Source organism: Urocitellus parryii, chromosome 9 (genome assembly GCF_045843805.1).
Source record: "Urocitellus parryii isolate mUroPar1 chromosome 9, mUroPar1.hap1, whole genome shotgun sequence".
Classification (NCBI taxonomy): domain Eukaryota; kingdom Metazoa; phylum Chordata; class Mammalia; order Rodentia; family Sciuridae; genus Urocitellus; species Urocitellus parryii.
Genome location: NC_135539.1, coordinates 19,908,228 through 19,925,696, shown reverse-complemented (window position 1 = coordinate 19,925,696; position 17,469 = coordinate 19,908,228). Strand labels below are relative to the sequence as shown.

General features: G+C 50.3%; 1 protein-coding gene across 4 annotated transcripts; it reads left to right on the top strand.

Moving 5' to 3' along the window:
• The first annotated feature begins 9,603 nt into the window (after positions 1-9,603).
• On the top strand, positions 9,604-17,184 carry Sh2b1 (SH2B adaptor protein 1). Of its 4 annotated transcripts, none has more exons than XM_026392114.2 (10): positions 9,604-9,735; positions 11,710-12,740; positions 13,032-13,133; positions 13,385-13,476; positions 13,587-13,762; positions 15,452-15,655; positions 15,861-16,072; positions 16,204-16,425; positions 16,823-16,922; positions 17,082-17,170. In XM_026392114.2, coding segments are annotated over exons 2-10 (2,052 nt in total). In that variant the 5' UTR covers positions 9,604-9,735; positions 11,710-11,798; the 3' UTR covers positions 17,084-17,170. The 4 variants fall into 4 exon arrangements, with proteins under 4 accessions (XP_026247899.1, XP_026247902.1, XP_026247905.1 ...); XM_026392117.2 differs by having other exon boundaries at positions 9,605-9,735; positions 16,204-16,372; positions 17,082-17,184; XM_026392120.2 differs by lacking the exon at positions 9,604-9,735 and adding an exon at positions 9,778-10,051.
• Positions 17,185-17,469: the final 285 nt, after the last annotated feature.

The following is a 17,469-nucleotide window of genomic DNA, read 5'->3' as shown; positions in this document are numbered from 1 at the left end:
ATGGGTGTTATGAATCTATGACACATTTTGGGGAAAGCTGAGTGTGAATGCCTGAAATTTGAGAAACACAGTGCTCAGGAAAGAGTTCAAAATGGGGGAAATATTTTCTACAGCTGCTGACTATAGCAACTTCTTTTTTTTTTTTTTATAAAGCATCTCACACTCTTTTTTTTTTTTTAAAGACAGAGTGAGAGTGAGAGATAATTTTAATATTTATTTTTTAGTTTTCGGCGGACACAACATCTTTGTTTGTATGTGGTGCTGAGGATCAAACCCAGGCCGCACACATGCCAGGTGAGCACACTACCGCTTGAGCCACATCCCCAGCCCCATAGCAACTTCTATAAAAGGATTTTTCTTTCACTTTTTTTAATTCGTGCCTTCTTGTTGTAATGATTTGTTTCATATTCATACATGCACACAACATAACTGGACCAATGTCACTCCCCAGCATTTCCCCCTACATCAGGAATCTTGATTTACAGATAACAGACTTACATTGGCTGATTTAAGCAAAGAGGGATTTATTAAGGGTATTAGGCAGCTTACAGACTTAGGACACAGGTTTGAGGAACAGTTCCAAGCCATAGAATGGATCTCATCTGGTAACTGCTTAAAAAAAAAAAAGAAATTGAAAATAAAACTGCTGCCACTGCCAACAAATACTATAAGCCAGGATTTAGACTCATCTCTAACAGTTACTGCTAGTGGCACTAAAGCTTGTTCTGCATCAAGAAAGTGACTTTCCCTCTCACCAACCCCAAAACCAAGCAAATCCAAAGCCTCACATGGATGTGTCTTATCAAAGGACCTTAAATGACATGTCAGTGTTCTTACATCAGTGGAGGCTGAGAAGTTGACTGACACTGATATTGGGGAACAGGTTTGACTGCAGAGAATTTCCTCAGATGTACAGTCTCTTCAAGATGTCCCTCTGTACTTACGACCATATTATTGTGAAAGAGTGGAAAGAGCACAAAGGTCCAGTCTAGTCTGGATATGGTTACATGGTCCCCCACCCCGCCCTGCCCAGTTCTGGGGCTTGAACCCAGGGCCTTGTGCATGCTGGGCAAGAACTCTACATCTCTAGCACTTTATTTTGCTATAGGGTGCCACTAAGTTGCACCACCTGGCCTCAAATTTGCCTCCTGAGCAGCTGGGGTGAAATGTAGGTTCAGAGGTAGAGTCCAGGAGAGCCAGACACCTGTGAAAACATCTGTGAGCAACGTTAAATGAAGAGCTCCTAGCCACTGTAGAAAAATAGCATGTGTATAAGGGGCGGAGACAAAGGAAACTGAAATAATTACCACTTTAGAAGGCTGAATTTGCTTGGAGATTTTTCTCTTTCAAACATTTATGTGTTTACAGTTGGAAGAAAAATTCTTTATGCAGAATCTTGAACTTTTGTTGTACTAGGAAACAAACTCAGAGGAGCTTTACCTCTAAGCTATATCCTCAGTCCTTTTTATTTTGAGGCAGGGTGTAAGTTGATGAGGGACTCCCTAAATTGCTGAGGCTGGCCTTGAACTTGTGATCCTCCTGTTTCAAAATCCTAAGTCACTGGGATTGCAGGTTTGCTCCACCTTGCTTGTCCTAGAATCTTGAACTCCTTAGAAAGATGCTCTTAAAATCAAATGGCTTTCCACCTCCCAACCCCAGCAATCTGTTTTTTCTACTGTGTGGCAGACTTTGAACTCCTGCTTAACAGCCATTTTTCTTTCTCCCAGCAGTGTTCTGATTTAGTTCAGGATGGCCTTTTCCCCAGCTCCAGGAAGAAATCCTAACAGGTCTGTTCCAATTTTAGTGGGCCAGTTCTCCTTGCAGGGGTTTTGTTTAGGGCTAGATGTGTGACTTCTTTGGGACCAAGGATTAGTAAGAGATCTGCTTGCTTGTGGGGGGCGGGGGTTCAGGGAAGAACTCCTCACCCTGACCCATATTTTTTTTTCTGGAGCATTATAATTATAATGGTGAAATTTATTATATATCAGGCTGGGGTTGTGGCTCAGTGGTGGAGCGCTTGCCTAGCATGTGTGAGGCACTGGGTTCAATTTTCAGCACCGCATATAAATGAATAAAATAGAGGTCCATCAACATCTAAAACAAAAAAAATCATTATATATCTATACATGCACATAATATAACAAAATAATTTGGCAAGGATTCCTTATTGTTAAGGAGGCATTGATGAGATGCACATCATTCTCTGGATATTGTGAGGTCTGGATAGGAAACCTAGAACTGCTGTGCCCATCTTGCTCCCAGTTGATGACAAGGCCAAATCCCAGAGAAGGACAAAGCAAAGAATGCCCAAGAAGACTACTGATGTGAAATGAGGAGTGTCCTTATGGTTTAAACAGGATCATCTGTTTTTTTTGTTTGTTTGGGTTTTTTTTGCAGCCAAATACATCCTAACTACCATCTCTCACTTGTTATTTATTTTTATGTAGTGCTGAGGATTGAACCCAGGGTCTCGAACATGTGAGGCGAGCGCTCTACCACTGAACTAAAACCCAGTCCCTGGAATGGAATTTTTTTTTTTTTTTTTTTTAGAATTTTTAATATTTATTTTTTAGTTCTCGGCGGACACAACATCTTTGTTTGTATGTGGTGCTGAGGATCGAACCCGGGCCGCACGCATGCCAGGTGAGCGCACTACCGCTTGAGCCACATCCTCAGCCCCCTTAACTACCATCTCTCAACAGGGCATGGTACCAAGATGTATTTCTTGGGTTTTGGTCCTGAGATAGTGACTTAAGAAGAGCTGGGGGTAGGCTTCATCTGTTTCTCTGTCCTTTGTGCCTGGCCATTTTCATCTTTAGGCCTCTGTGAGTATGTTGCACTTAAAACAATTTTTTAAATATATATATATATATATATTAGTTTTTTTGACAGACCTTTATTTTATTTGTTTATATGTGCTGCTGAGAATCGAACCCAGTGATTCACACATGGTAGGCGAGCACTCTACCACTGAGCCACAACCCCACCCTTAAAACTATTTTTTTAATTAATTTTTAAATTTTTCCTAATTAGTTACACATGACAATCATTTATGTACTTTGATATACATAAATGAAATATAATTTCTCATTTTTCTGATTGTACATGTTGCAGAATCACATCAGTCATGCACGCAGTAATCAGTCTTCCCAACTGAAGGGGCCAGTATTGTGGTACTAGACTCAATGTATGCAAAACAGGGCTCATTTTTCTCCCACACTCTCCTCCCTTACCCCTGACCCCTGCTATTACTGGGTATTGTAGGATTGAACCCAGGGCTACTGTACCTCTGAGCTCCACCCCCAGCCCTTTTAATTTTTATTTTTGAGAGAGGGTCTCACTAAGTTGCCTAGGCTAGCCTCAGATTTGGGATCCCCATGCTCAGCCTCCCAAGTCGTTGGGATTACAAGCACGTGCCCACCACACCTGGCTTCACACTCTTATACATTAAATAAAAGGCAATACCACACTCTCTTCCCCTTTTCCCACACCTAACCCAGTACCCAGACCTGTAGGTTTCCTCCCTACACTAGATCTCAAATGTGACCATTTGTCACCCTTACCACTATTAACACTGAGGTTCATTTTGGGATCATCTATCATCTAGGTTACCTCAAGAGCTCTCCAGTAGGTCCTGTAGGCTCTGTTCTTATTCTTAATATTTGTCAAGTCCATTCTCCACACAGTCTTTAAAATGTGGTCAGGGGGTTAGAGTGTAGCTCAGTGGTAGAACACATGCTTATCATGTGCAAAGCCCTAGGTTCAATCCCCAGCACTGTAAGTAAATAAACAAACATCCATCTTACCTGAGTAATTTCTCATTGCACTTAGAATGAAATCTAAATTTCTACTTTAAATGTGTGAGTTGCATCTCAGTGGGGGCAGGTGATAGATGAATTATATCTTAATATGGCTGGTGTCAACACAAAATCAAGACTCTTCCCTGTGGCTGCATATCTGGCCCCTGCCCACCTTTGAATCTAATATCACTCATTTCACTCACTCTCCCCAAAGCCAGACTGGTCATCTGTTTTACAAACATCCTAAGATTGTCTTCCCCCAGGATCTTTTTTTTTTTTTTTTTTTTAATATTTTTTTAGTTGTAGTTGGACACAGCACCTTTATTTCACTTGGATTGAGCCCAGGGTCTCGCACGTGCGAGATGAGTGCTCGCTGAGCCACAGCCCCAGCCCATTCCCCCAGGATCTTTGCAAATGTTCTTCCCTTTCCTGGAATGCTGCCCCTAGCTTTCCCCATGGCTTGTCCTCATTCAACAGTCTACCTGGGACGACATCACTTCTTATCTCAAGTAGCCCTCTTGTCAGTTGTCCTTTCATTTTTTTCATAGCACCTAGATATCCCAAATTACTAGCTTGCTTGGTTCTGTTTCTGCTATCCTGTCTCACCAGCTTATGACAACAAGAATTTATTGTTTAACAATAGTGACGTTTAGATGAACAAATCATTCAATGAAGAAATGACTGGTATCACTCAGTTGAGCCTTTCTGTTGGGCTTTTTAAGTTTCTTGATGTTTTTAATGGAAAACAAAATTTGTATTCATATCCACTTCGTAAATAAAAATGATTTGCTGCATCTATATGGGCCTTGGCTTTATTATCTATAAATTGGGGATGGAAGTTAACTATATGATCTCTAAGATTTTTTTTTATTTCTAAAGTTTTTAGAGACCCTCTCAAGTTTGTTGTTGTTGTTGTTTTAAATATTTTTAGTTGTGGGCTGGGGCTGGGGCTCAGTGTTAGTGCGCTTGCCCAGCTTGCGTGAGGCACTGGGTTTGATTCTCAGCATCACATACAAATAAATAAAATAAAAGGTCCATCAACAACTAAAAATATTTTTTAAATATATTTTTAGTTGTAGATGGACACCTTTATTTATCTTTTTTATGTGGCGCTGAGGAACAAACCCAGTGCCTCCTCTACATGCTAAGCCCCAGCCCCCCCTTTTTTTTTAAGATAGGGTCTCATCAAGTTGCCCAGGCTGGCCTCAAACTTGTGATTCTCCTGCCTTGTTATTGTCATTTGAATGAGTGCATAGTAGCTAACTGAGGAAGAAGTCCCAAAACTTTGTCCTCAGTGCCACTCATCAGGCCCTTAAAGAAGTTCAATGGCATCCTGCACTCTTTTTCCCACCAGCCAGCCTGGCACTATGTCCTCAAAAATCTCTGGATGTTCCCCTGGGTACAGGCCCCACTGTACTGCCTTTGTCAGGTTAGCATCAGCCTTTCCTGGACCACTGCACCAACTTCCTGTCTGTCCCCAGGCCTACCCACCTGCCCTCCACCCCTGCACGCCAACCCTGGGTGCCCTTCAAACAGTGCTGACCACACCCGTGTCATTCAGCTGTGAAAGAAGGTATCCAAATTGGAAATACTGTGAACATAACAAAAGCTGCTCAATCAAAGGCATTTGAGAGGTGGCCTAGGTGGCTTAGCCATGCATGGCTGCCTTAGAGGCGGCCACACTCAGGTTCAGTAAGTCACAAGAATGACTCAGAATGTAGGAAGTGCTACACCTGGGATTCGTTTCATTGGATACAAATTAAGACCTGCCAAGTAATAACAGGCAAAGGCACAGGACAAATTCTGGGAGAATCCAAAGGCAGAGTTCCAGGACACTGTCCCTGTGAACTCCAGGTACTTCCTCCTGGTACATCGGTGCATTCACACCTGTTGGTCTCCAGCATCCTGAATTTTTATTGGGGTTTCATGATTTAGGTATGGGTGATTAATAAATCACTGATCAATCCCCAGGTCCACAGGCTCCAAATTCCAATCCACAAATCACCAGGTTCTTTCTGGTGCTCGCCCCATACTGAAGCTACATACGGGCTGCCATGAATACTCATTAGCAAAAACTTCAGTATAACCAAAGGGATTTTTCATAAATTGTTTCTATCACTTAGGAAATTGTGCATGTTTTAGCAGCTCTGCTAGGAACCTGGGACAAAGAATAAACAAATACTTATTTTTTCAGTACTGGGGATTGAACCGAGGGGCACTTCACTATTGAACTACATCTCTAGCCCCACCTTTCCCCCCCCTTTTTTCTTTCTTATTTTGTGTGTGTGTGTGTGGTGCTGGGGATTGAATCCAGGGCCTTGTACATGTGAGGCAGGCACTCTACCAATTCAGCTATATCCCCAGCACTATTTTTTATTTTGAGATAGGTCCTTACTAAGTTGCCCAGGCCGGTCTTGAACTTGTGATCATCCTGCTTCAGCCACCCAAGTTGCTGGGATTACAGGTGTGTCCCACCATACCCAGTGACAAATTATTATCCAAGAGATGGTCTTAAGGTGACTAAAAGCTGAGCTGATGATTGCCCTATTTCTTTTGGTGAAGCCATCAGGAAAGCTACGATCTTTTCCCTTGAGCTTGTAGAACAAAGCTTAGAGCTGCTGTTGGCCATCTTGCTATCAAGGAGAATACCTGTCTGAAAATAAAGGCAGCCCAGAGGAAAGCAGAGCTAAAAGAGCCAGAGGCCAAGTTCAAAATGACATTGTTAGAACCCCTGGATCCAGCCATGCCTGAAGTCATTACTTCTTATTTAATTCTTTTAACTGACAAACTACTCCCTCTTCATGTTTAAACTAGCTTGAATTGGGGTTTATATCATTTGTGGTACCCTGAGTATTAACCTATTCCTGAAGAAGAAGTGTTTCTCCCCTTCATATTAATACCTTGGTTTAACTTGGCCCAAGATGCCATCCTGTCCCATCTTCCCCAAAACTCCTTCCTTCAATGGCCATTCTATCTACTAGCTTCCTTCCCCCTTAGACTTCCAAGACTCCCTCAGCAAACCTTCCCACCTTTGGGAGTGGTAGTAGTGGTGCTGGGGGTTGAACCCAGTGCATGCCAGGCAAGCACTCTACCACTGAGTTACCCCGCCAGCCCCTTCCTACCTTCTCAAACTCCAATCCTCCATTTCTGACCTTCCCTTTTCAGGAAACCTGTAAAACAGCTCTCCCCATTCCTCCTTCCACTTCATTCACTCCTTAAAGCACTAACACTTGGCATCTGCTACCACCACCTCCCTAAAATTACTTTCCCCAAGGTCACTTAGCAATCTCTCCGTATCAACATCTTCTGTAAGAGACAGTGGCAGTACGTAGCACCACTCCCATGGATCCTTTCATGTCCTGTATGCACTTGTGCATTTGCCCATTTCTCCCTCACACATCCTGTATTACCACAGTCCCCACCTTTGGCATATGGCTTCTCTTCCAACAGTTAGAACTCCCGCCTTTTTATAATTTATTAATTCATTAATCCTCATGCTGCTGGAGGGCTTTGCCTTGACAGAAGTGCCTGGGACTCGACTTCTGAGGGATGTGAAAGTACAAAAGGGCCAAATCCCTTGTTTCTGGACAAATCTGAGGCATAACTTACTTCCAGGGCTCCCTTGTGGCTCTAACTGAAGTACTCTCTGCCCAATAATCATGTGCTTGCTTGGCTTCCTTTTTCTCCTCCTGCTCCCTTACTGGTTTGGTTTCTCTTGGTAGCATTTTTTTTTTTTGTGGGTTGGCAATCAGATTGAACCCTGGGCCTCAAGTATGCTATGCACATGCTCTATTAGTGGGCTACACCCCCAAGTTGAGGTAGCTTTGTTGCATTTTTATATTGGGGATTGAACCCAAGGGTACTTTACCCCTGAGCCACATCCCTAGTCCTTTCTATTTTTTATTTTGAGATAGGGTTTTGTTAAAATGTAGAGGCCACCTGAGCCTCCAGAATCTCTGGGATTACAGGGATGTGCCACCATGCCCAGCTCCAGGTAGCACTTTCTTAATAAATAATTTGAATACATTTGAACACAAACCCTCATCTCAGAACACTTTTGGGAAATATGACTCAAAACATCATCTCAACACTTTCTATTTCTCTGCCTGTTTAAGGTTGTTTCCCAGAACGAGGTCTCTTCTCTACATATATTACCTGGACTGTCTCATTCATGTCCATGGCTTCAACCATTGTTCCTCATGTCTGATCACCAAACTGCTTTGTACAGTTCAGACTGTAAATTCATCTCTGCTGGACAGCTCCACCTAGCTCTTCAAGAACACCTCCTGATGCATCTAATACAGTAGACACTCATTACATGTGACTATTTTTAAAAATTAAAACTTAAGTTCCGTAGTCATCCTTGCCACATTTCAAGTGCTTAATAGCCATATGTGGTCATGGCTGCAATACAAAATGTTAATGTAGAATATTTCAGTAATCTCAAGGTTTTATTGGGGGCTGGGAATGTAGGTCAGCAGTAGAGTGCTTGCCTCACATGTGTGAGGCCCTGGGTTCAATTCCCAGCATACACACACACACACACACACACACACTTTCCTGGGCAGTTTAGACACAACACTTCCAAACCTAACTCATCAACAGCCCTTTGCCTTTCTGTATTCCTCAGCTGTGTCTCTCCCAGGTGGATGGCCCAGCTACAGAAGGTGTATAAAGATATGCAGGGGTAGATCACAGATAGAGATTCCCTCCCATTGGCATCTCTCTCTGAAGCTGGGTAGACAAAGCTGATGATGAAGAACCTAACAAAGGCCGTCTCTGACATGATGGTAGCTTGGTTAGAGCCAGCAGATTGGCTAGGTCAGAAATTACTTTTTCACAGTAAGTTCTTCCAGCCCCATCTGGCTGCCCTCAGTCTTATGCGAGTCAAGAGCATTTATCTCCATCTCTTGGGTTACTTACCTCTGTGTTCCAGGATGGGCACTTGATCCAATCAGTTAGTTCTGGAAATTTTATTGGAAATCTCAGGGGGAAAAAAAAGTGTGCTCCTTCTACCAAGTTGCTAAGCTGTTGGGAATTACGTCTGGAGATAGGGAAAGCCATCTTGCCACCAAGAGAGGATACCCTGCCTGAGGTTGAATCTAAATGCATAGGAAAACTGAATTAGGGATGGTGAGCCACAGGTTCCTCATATCTTTTGGCCCCTGCATTCAGCTGATCCTGGCCCACTCTGGACTTTTCAATTATTTGAGCCATAGATTTTATACCTCCTGATGTCCTCAAACACATATTATTTCTGGGCCTCGTTTTTTTTTTTTTTCCCCGTCTGGGACGTAATCTCCTGGACCACCTGCCCTTTTCCTCACAGAAGCAGCCAAATTAAGTTCGGGATCCGCCTCCTCGCGGGGCCTCCCCAAGGTCACCTGCTTCTTCCCTCGCCCAGCTCCTTGGGGGCGATGTCCACGTCCCTCAGCTGCAGGGCCAGGCGCTCTAGGCTGCGGCGGGACCTTCTGAGAGCCTTGGCATCTCTCTGGTTTCCAGGACTCGGCGGCTACTCTAGCCTTCAGCAGTGACTTGAGACTCTATCCCCTAAGGTGGCTTCTCTATGGTTGACTTTTCTCCTTTGTCCGGAATTTCCCCCGAGAGGACGCTCTGGTGGAACCCAAGCCCTCCCCACGGCTGCCTCTGCAGCCCCTTTTAGATGCAACCGGAGAAGCCCCTGCAACCCTACGAGAGTCACCCGCTTTTCGCTCCCGAGGGGTCCGCACTGAGTAGGAGGATGGCGGAAGTGAGTAAGAAGCTGCCCTTCCCTCTCGCCGCTCTTCTCTATGGTCGCTTCCTTCGGCGACGGGAAAAGGGGTCCTGGCGCCTGCGCAGCACCGGGCTGGGCTCTCGTCGCGGAGCGGAGGGGGGGGGGCGCTGGGAGCGGGAGCCGCCGCCGCCGCCGGAGCTAACCGCGGGGACCGAGATGCAGGTGGGACCGGAACCGGAACCCCCCCCTTCAAGTGCCTCTTCCCTCTCCGCGACCCGACCCCGGAGCCTGAGAAGAGCCCAGGGTGGGGGTGGGCGTGGGGACCCGGGGGCAGGAGGGGCACTTTGCCCCGCGGAATGCAGCAGACTGGGCTGGTCCCCAGGAGACTGCGGCCCGGGGGAATGCGCGTGAGGGGGTGTCCAGCGAGTCGGGTCGGGTCGGAGTGGATTGACCACGGGGCCCGGAGTGTCCGAGCCGGGAGCGGAGCCTGCACCCTCCACCACCCGCCCTTCGGGAAATGTCAGAACTGAGCCAAGAGGCAGGTGCACCGGGAAAATGTTTCTGAGTCCTGCTTGGCAGAAGAGAAACTGAGCCACCCTCTCAGGAGCCACAGGGTCAGCAGGCCTGAAGGGGGCTGGGTCTGCCTGGTGCAGAGGACTGGGTGGGCCTGTAGGAGCCGAGGTGGCCTCTGGCTGGGGATCCGTCTCTGCTTTGTCTGCACCTCTTGGCTCGGTTCCCCTGTGCTCCATGACTCCCGCATCTCCTGGCCGCTTCTTGTGGGTTTGGAGTAGTCCCTGTATTTGGGGCCATCTGAGTATGTAAGGCCTAGGCCATAGAGGAAGGGGAGGGTCGCAGACTTGCAGCCTGGCTGTGGATTTGAGCAGGAGTGTGGGATTGCTGATGGATCAGGGACACTTTTCCTGAGCTGCCTTGGCCCAGACCTGGGGCCAGTCATTTCCAGTGTGGCATGGGGGAGGAGCACTAACCAAAGATCCAAGGGTTGTAAATTCCTCACCAGCTCTGCCACTTTGTAGTGGTGAGACTTTTGAGAAGCCTCTTCCGTTCTCCAATTTCTCTTTTAAAAACTTGGAACTCCAGTACTCTCCCTCATAAAGATAGCAGTAAGGGCAGTCATTTCTCACGTGCTTATTTTGTGTCAAGCACTGACATGTTCCATTCCATTTTCCGAAGGACTGTAGGGAGTAGAGATCATTAGCTGTTTCACAGCTCAGAGAGGATGTGTAATCTGTTTACTCCAGAACCCTGGCCTTAACCATTAGGCTAACCAGCCTTCATGGCACACTCCCCTGGAAGAGAAAAGGGAGGCAGATCCTAGGACCCAGCGCTCTGTAATGTTTTGTTTTGTGGCCAGCAAAGACTTACCCTGACGCAACCCACCATCTCTTCCTCTGGTGGTGCTGCTGCTGCTGTGCCCCTAGACTGATGGGGAGCTCAAGTGGGTGCTAGCCATGCCAAGTCTCCTTCATGCAGTGTTTAGGTGCTGGGCTCTGGAGTCAACTTCCAAAACAATTGTTTGAATTCATTGTCCATCCATGGTTCTGAACGTGTGAACTCCCTCCTCAGAGCTGGACCCTAGGGTGCAAGAGGCAGGATCTCTAAGCTCTAAGCACCCCATTGGCCCCCTGAGAGCTGGGGTAGTAAGGAGCTGTCCCTGAGGCTGGTCCAGCCAGTCTCTGGGGACAAGGACTATACAGTGGGAAAACAGTAGACTCCGATTTCTGAAAGTTATCTGAGCTTCGGTTTCCTCATCTGTTGGAGAGGTTATTAAATTCTCTCACAGGGAAAGGTAAGATGACCCCATGGAAACCTCTCGTATGGCTCACGAGGACTGTGCGGTAGATGGTGGAGGATCCATCTTAGAGAAGGGATAATGGTGATGGGGAAAGTCTTTTGTGGAGGAAGGTGCTCCATGGTCCTCTTGCTCCTGGATCCCACACTGGGCGAGTGGCCTGAAAGGCAGCAGGAGAGATTCAGGCTAGACACCGGGAAGCCACTACCCTGGGGCATGGGGAGCATGCAAATCTGGGAGAGGAAAGGGAGGCAGTTTGGTTCTCTCCACCCTTGCCCTCTGAAGAGTCTGAACCAGAGTAGGGAGTCCCTGGCTTGGGGTGGGACATGCCCCCCAATCCCACCTCTGCAGTGACTCCATGTATGTACCTCTCTCTTCTCCTGCAGCTGCTGCCGCTCACCCCGTGTCTTCTGGCCGCTTCCCTCTTTGTTGCCCCTCCCCACAGGCTCCCCCTCTCCACCTCCTGGGGCCCATCATGAATGGTGCCCCCTCCCCAGAGGATGGGGCCTCCCCCTCCCCTCCCCCCCTGCCACCACCCCCTCCCCCAAGTTGGCGGGAGTTCTGTGAGTCCCACGCCCGGGCTGCAGCCCTGGATTTTGCCCACCGTTTTCGCCTCTACCTGGCCTCCCACCCCCAGTACGCGGGGCCTGGGGCGGAGGCTGCCTTCTCTCGCCGCTTCGCTGAGCTCTTCCTGCAGCACTTTGAAGCTGAGGTGGCCCGGGCCTCGGGCTCCCTCTCACCACCAGTTATAGCTCCCCTGAGTCCTGGTGTGGAGATCCCTCCGCCACATGACTTGTCCCTCGAGAGCTGCAGGGTGGGCGGGCCCCTGGCTGTGCTGGGCCCCTCTCGATCATCCGAGGACCTGGCCGGCCCCCTCCCCTCCTCAGTCTCTTCCTCTTCTACGACCTCTTCGAAGCCGAAGCTCAAGAAACGCTTCTCCCTCCGCTCAGTCGGTCGCTCGGTCCGAGGTTCTGTCCGTGGCATCCTGCAGTGGCGGGGAACTGTTGACCCTCCCTCCCCAGCGAGTCCCCTGGAGACCTCATCGGGCCCCCCAGTCCTGGGTGGAAACAGCAACTCCAACTCCTCTGGTGGGGCTGGGACTGTTGGTCGGGGACTGGTTAGTGATGGCACGTCCCCTGGGGAAAGATGGACTCACCGATTTGAGAGGCTGAGACTAAGTCGGGGAGGGGGGACCTTGAAGGATGGAGCAGGGGTGGTGCAGAGGGAAGAGCTGCTGAGTTTCATGGGGGCCGAAGAGGCGGCCCCTGACCCTGCCGGAGCAGGCCGGGGAGGAGGGGCAGCTGGGCCTACCTCAGGGGGAGGAGGACAGCCCCAGTGGCAGAAGTGTCGCTTATTGCTCCGGAGTGAAGGCGAAGGAGGAGGAGGAAGTCGCCTGGAGTTCTTTGTACCACCCAAGGTGAGGCACCAGGAGGGTGGGCCCCTGGGAGCACTGATGGAGCAGCCAGAGCCTTTACTCAGCCCTGCACATAAGCCCAGGCTCTGCCGGCCTACAATCATAGCTTCAGGACTGTTTTCAAAGTGGGCTTGAGTCTCTGATAGTAGCTGTGGGCAGGACTGAGACAGCAGTGTTCCTGCCTTTTGCCCAACTGCCTTAGAAAGGCCCGAGGAAGGAAAGATGCACGTCTGGAGGGAGGGGAGAGTGGGCCTCTGCACACTGGAAGGCTGGATCGCATTCCCTCTCACCTAGGCCTCTAGGCCCCGGCTCAGCATTCCCTGCTCTACTATCACGGATGTTCGGACAACCACAGCCCTGGAGATGCCTGACCGGGAAAACACGTTTGTGGTCAAGGTAGGAGCTCCGAGCCTTCCACCCCGCCTCTCTGCAGTGCTTATGCCGGGAGAAAGCTCTCAGCACTTTTGAGCAAGCATCGTTGTCTGCCAGAGGTATTTATATGTCAGGTGCCTCAGGAGTGTGTCTGCAGGACTGTGGCTTCCCTAGGAGATGTTAGAGTGGGAGATGTTTTCATTAGGGGTGGATGTGGCCTTGGGACTATGTCCCTGGCCCCTGCCCAGGCTGAGGTCCTCCTCTTGACCCCACAGGTGGAAGGTCCCTCGGAGTACATCCTGGAGACAACTGATGCTCTCCATGTGAAGGCCTGGGTGTCTGACATTCAAGAATGCCTGAGCCCAGGGTGAGGACCTGCCTCTGTCGCTGAGGAGACCTGGGGGTGGGGGTGGGGAGCAGCCTTATTCCTCTCTGCTGGTGACTTTCTCTCCAACACCATTTTTCCTGTTTCTGCAGACCCTGCCCTGCTACCAGTCCCCGCCCCATGACCCTCCCTCTGGCTCCTGGGACCTCCTTCCTCACAAAAGAGAACACAGATGGCTTGGAGCTGCCCTGCCTGAACCATTCAGAGAGTCTGCCCAGCCAGGATCTGCTTCTGGGACCCAGTGAGAGCAATGATCGCCTTTCGCAAGGTAAGATGGGGCCTTCGGACCTGGGAGCCTCTGAGCTTCTGTGCAAGGCTCCTGCTGTTAGGCCCCACACCCTCTTTCCAGGTTCTCCTGGGCACCCCATCCTCTCCCCCAGCTGCCCCATCAATTGCTTGTCTCTTGTCTCCAAACACGCGATGCACTCTTAAGCCACAGCTTGCCATTTAGCACCACCACTGTTACCATCCCACACAGGCCCCAAGGAAACTCCCTGACAACTTCTGTGTCCAGCCTTGTCACTTTTTCCCTAAGTCTCCCACAGGCCACTACTCTTACTGGAGATAATGGTTCTCTTCTCCAAGCTTCCAAAACACTTTGTTGACATTTCTGTTTTGTTCTTACTCTGTATATGTTGAGGTCGCCAAATTTTCTTTTGTCTCTGTATCTTTTGGCTTGACCAAACACAAAGACACGTGTCTGCCTAGCCCGGCTCACCTTTCTAGACTTGACTTCCACTCTACCCTTTTCTTCTGGCCGCTGTTCTGGGTTTCAATGTGACAATACCTAGCACACGGCTCTGTTCAGCAAATGAACAAAGAAATCATAAGACTCTTGGAGCTAGAATGGATTCACACAGCCTCAGAACTCAGGTAGCAGAGATCAGAGAGAGGGAGTGGCTTTTCTGAGGTCACCTGAGAGTCACTGACGAAGATGGGCTACATCATCTTCATTCCTGAGCCCCAGCCCTCCTCGCCACACCTGCCTGGCTTCTCAGCATGGCCCAGGCCTGCCACTCAGCAGACATTCAGGCAGGCCCTAGTCCATACAGGGCCCTGTGCTAGCCCTGGGGCAGGATGGATGGGGCAACTCAGATGTCTGAGATGAGCTCTTTGCCCTCCATGGGTTGGCACGACATCACTCCTGAGAAAAAGCAGGTCCCAAAACAGTGTCTGCTTAGTGTCCTCTGACCAGCACAAGCAGGAAGTCCTTAGGAGCTCAGGAGGAAGAGCACAGGGAAGGTGGAGTAGACGGAGTGCTACACAGAGGAGGTGAGACAAGAGAACATGACTCGGAGCAGGTGAAGGCCAGTGCAGAGACCTGAGGTGGGGAGGGCTCAGGATACTTCGAAAAATTGGATAGGCTGAAGTGAAAGCCACATGGATGCAAATTAAGGTAAAGATGAAGTAGGCGGAGTCTTAATTTTTGCTGAGATTCTGGAGAGTGAACTCGAGAGTGCTCTACCACTGAGCTACATCCCCAGCCCTTTGTATTTTGAGACAGAGTCTCACTAAGTTGCCCTGGCTCACCTCAAATGTGTAATCCTCCTGCCTCAGCCTCACAAGTGCTGGGATTACAGGCATGTGGCACCACACCAGCTAGAAGGAGACTTTTTGATGCCTCTGAGAGTTGGGGACTTTGTCCTATATTCCAAAAAAAGGACTCCTTTTTTATGTGAGAATTTTTGAGAGAGTCTATCCCCACACCTCTGCAGCAATTTTTCAGCTATTGATTCAGAAAAGCTATAGGCACATTTGGATTCTAGAACCTTCTTACAACAACTGCAGTCCCTCGACAGTGCAGAAAGTGGAAGTCAGGAGCCATCAGTTAGAAATCAGCAGGGGTCACTGCCTCAGAGGGGTCTGGGTAGATTGCTAGTGGGGAACGGGCAGGAGGCCAGGCCTGCAGAACAGACTCTTCTCCGGTTCTCAACTTTGCCCTCCTATTTTTTTCCAGGGGCGTATGGGGGCCTCTCAGACCGGCCCTCAGCATCCATCTCCCCTAGTTCGGCCTCCATTGCTGCCTCCCATTTTGACTCCATGGAACTGCTTCCGCCAGAGCTGCCCCCCCGCATCCCCATTGAGGAGGGCCCCCCTGCAGGAACAGTTCATCCCCTCTCAACCCCCTACCCTCCCTTGGACACTCCGGAAACAGCCACAGGTACCAGAGGGGTGCTTGGGTGTCTCTCCAGGCCACTTGCCTGCCTTCCTGACGTTCCTGTCGTGGGATTCCAAGGGATGAGACCCTGGCGGAAGGGGTGGCACATGAAGGGAGGAGGCACTGCAAGTGGCGGGCAAGGCTTTTTCCTCTCAGAATGGGGAAGCTTCCCTGACACCCAGGTTTCCCTCCTCTCTCCTCCCTGAAGGGTCCTTCCTGTTCCAGGGGGAGTCAGAGGGAGGTGAGGGGGACCAGCCCCTCTCAGGATATCCTTGGTTCCACGGGATGCTCTCTCGACTCAAGGCCGCCCAGCTAGTGCTGGAAGGAGGCACCGGCTCCCACGGTGTCTTCCTGGTACGTCAGAGCGAAACGAGGCGGGGTGAATATGTCCTCACTTTCAACTTCCAGGGCAAGGCCAAGGTGAGCACCCCTGAGGCACAGGCTCTGTTCTATGCAGACTGGGGAGCTTGGGGACACCGCTGTCCAGGGGAGGAGGGTTTTGTGGTGGCAGGGGCCTCGGCTCCCACCTTACTTGCTCATCCGGCCCTCAGCACCTGCGCTTGTCACTGAACGAGGAGGGCCAGTGCCGGGTCCAGCACCTGTGGTTCCAGTCTATTTTCGACATGCTCGAGCACTTCCGGGTGCACCCCATCCCTCTGGAGTCTGGAGGCTCCAGTGATGTTGTCCTTGTCAGCTATGTGCCCTCCCAGCGGCAGCAGGGTGAGCAGAGCAGGTCTGCAGGGGAGGAGGTGCCCGTGCACCCAAGAAGTGAGGTGTGTGTGCCAGAAAGCCGGGGCGGGGGGCTGTGAGGAGAGGCTGTTGGGGAGACAGGGCAGCAGAGGCTCCTTGCTAGGGGTCTGGAAGGGATGGAGGAAGGCTGCTAGGGTGTAGGAAGGAGGGCTCCTCGCCAGAGCCGGGCGGCAGCGGAGAGCTGGGCTGGTGCATCCCCATTCCATCGGACTCCTCCGTTCCATCGTCCGTCTGTCTCCTGGTCCATCCTCCCAGCCCTGTCTTTGCCCCTCGTCACTACCTTGCCTTGGGCCTGCCCTCCTGGGGGATGCTTGGTCTGATCCCCCTCCCTCCTCCCTTGATGTCTGATGTCCCTGTCTGATCTCTCCCTCTCCCCCACCCCAATGTCCCATCTGTCCCCACGATGCCCCTCCCCCCCAGGCCGGGAGCAGGCTGGGAGCCATGCAGGGGTGTGCGAGGGAGATCGATGCTACCCCGATGCCTCCTCCACCCTCATGCCCTTCGGAGCGAGTGACTGTGTGTAAGTGTGGTCCTCCTCTCACCTCCGCCCATGATCCATCTTCCATGGGGGGTGCTCAGGAGATGGGCTGGGGGGAGATAGCACATGGCTCCTGGGGAGATGAACGAGGGGCAGGTCCTGCAGGAGCCATCAGTCTGTCTTCTTACCATTCCTATCCAGAACCGAACACCTCCCATGACCTACCCCAGCCCCCTGAACCCCCTTCATGGACAGATCCCCCACATCCTGGGGCAGAAGAGGCGTCGGGGGCGCCAGAAGTGGCGGCAGCAGCAGCCCCAGCAGCCAAAGAGAGGCAAGAGAAAGAGAAAACGGGCAGTGGAGGGGTCCAGGAAGAGCTGGTCCCCGTGGTTGAGCTGGTCCCCGTGGTCGAATTGGAAGAGGCCATAGCACCAGGCATGGAGGCCCAGGGTGGTGCTGGCTCTGGTGGGGACATTGGGGTGACCCCAATTGTGCAGCTCCAGCAGTTACCACTAGGGGGCAACGGAGAAGAAGGGGGTCATCCCAGAGCCATTAACAACCAGTACTCCTTGGTGTGAGACACCCCACC

Coding starts and splice junctions, on each gene's coding strand:
- Sh2b1 (XM_026392114.2), top strand. CDS start 11,799: ATGAATGGTGCCCCCTCCCCAGAGGATGGGGCCTCCCCCTCCCCTCCC. Junction 15,656..15,860: donor CACTCCGGAAACAGCCACAG/GTACCAGAGGGG, acceptor TCCTCCCTGAAG/GGTCCTTCCTGTTCCAGGGG. Junction 16,073..16,203: donor ACTTCCAGGGCAAGGCCAAG/GTGAGCACCCCT, acceptor TCCGGCCCTCAG/CACCTGCGCTTGTCACTGAA.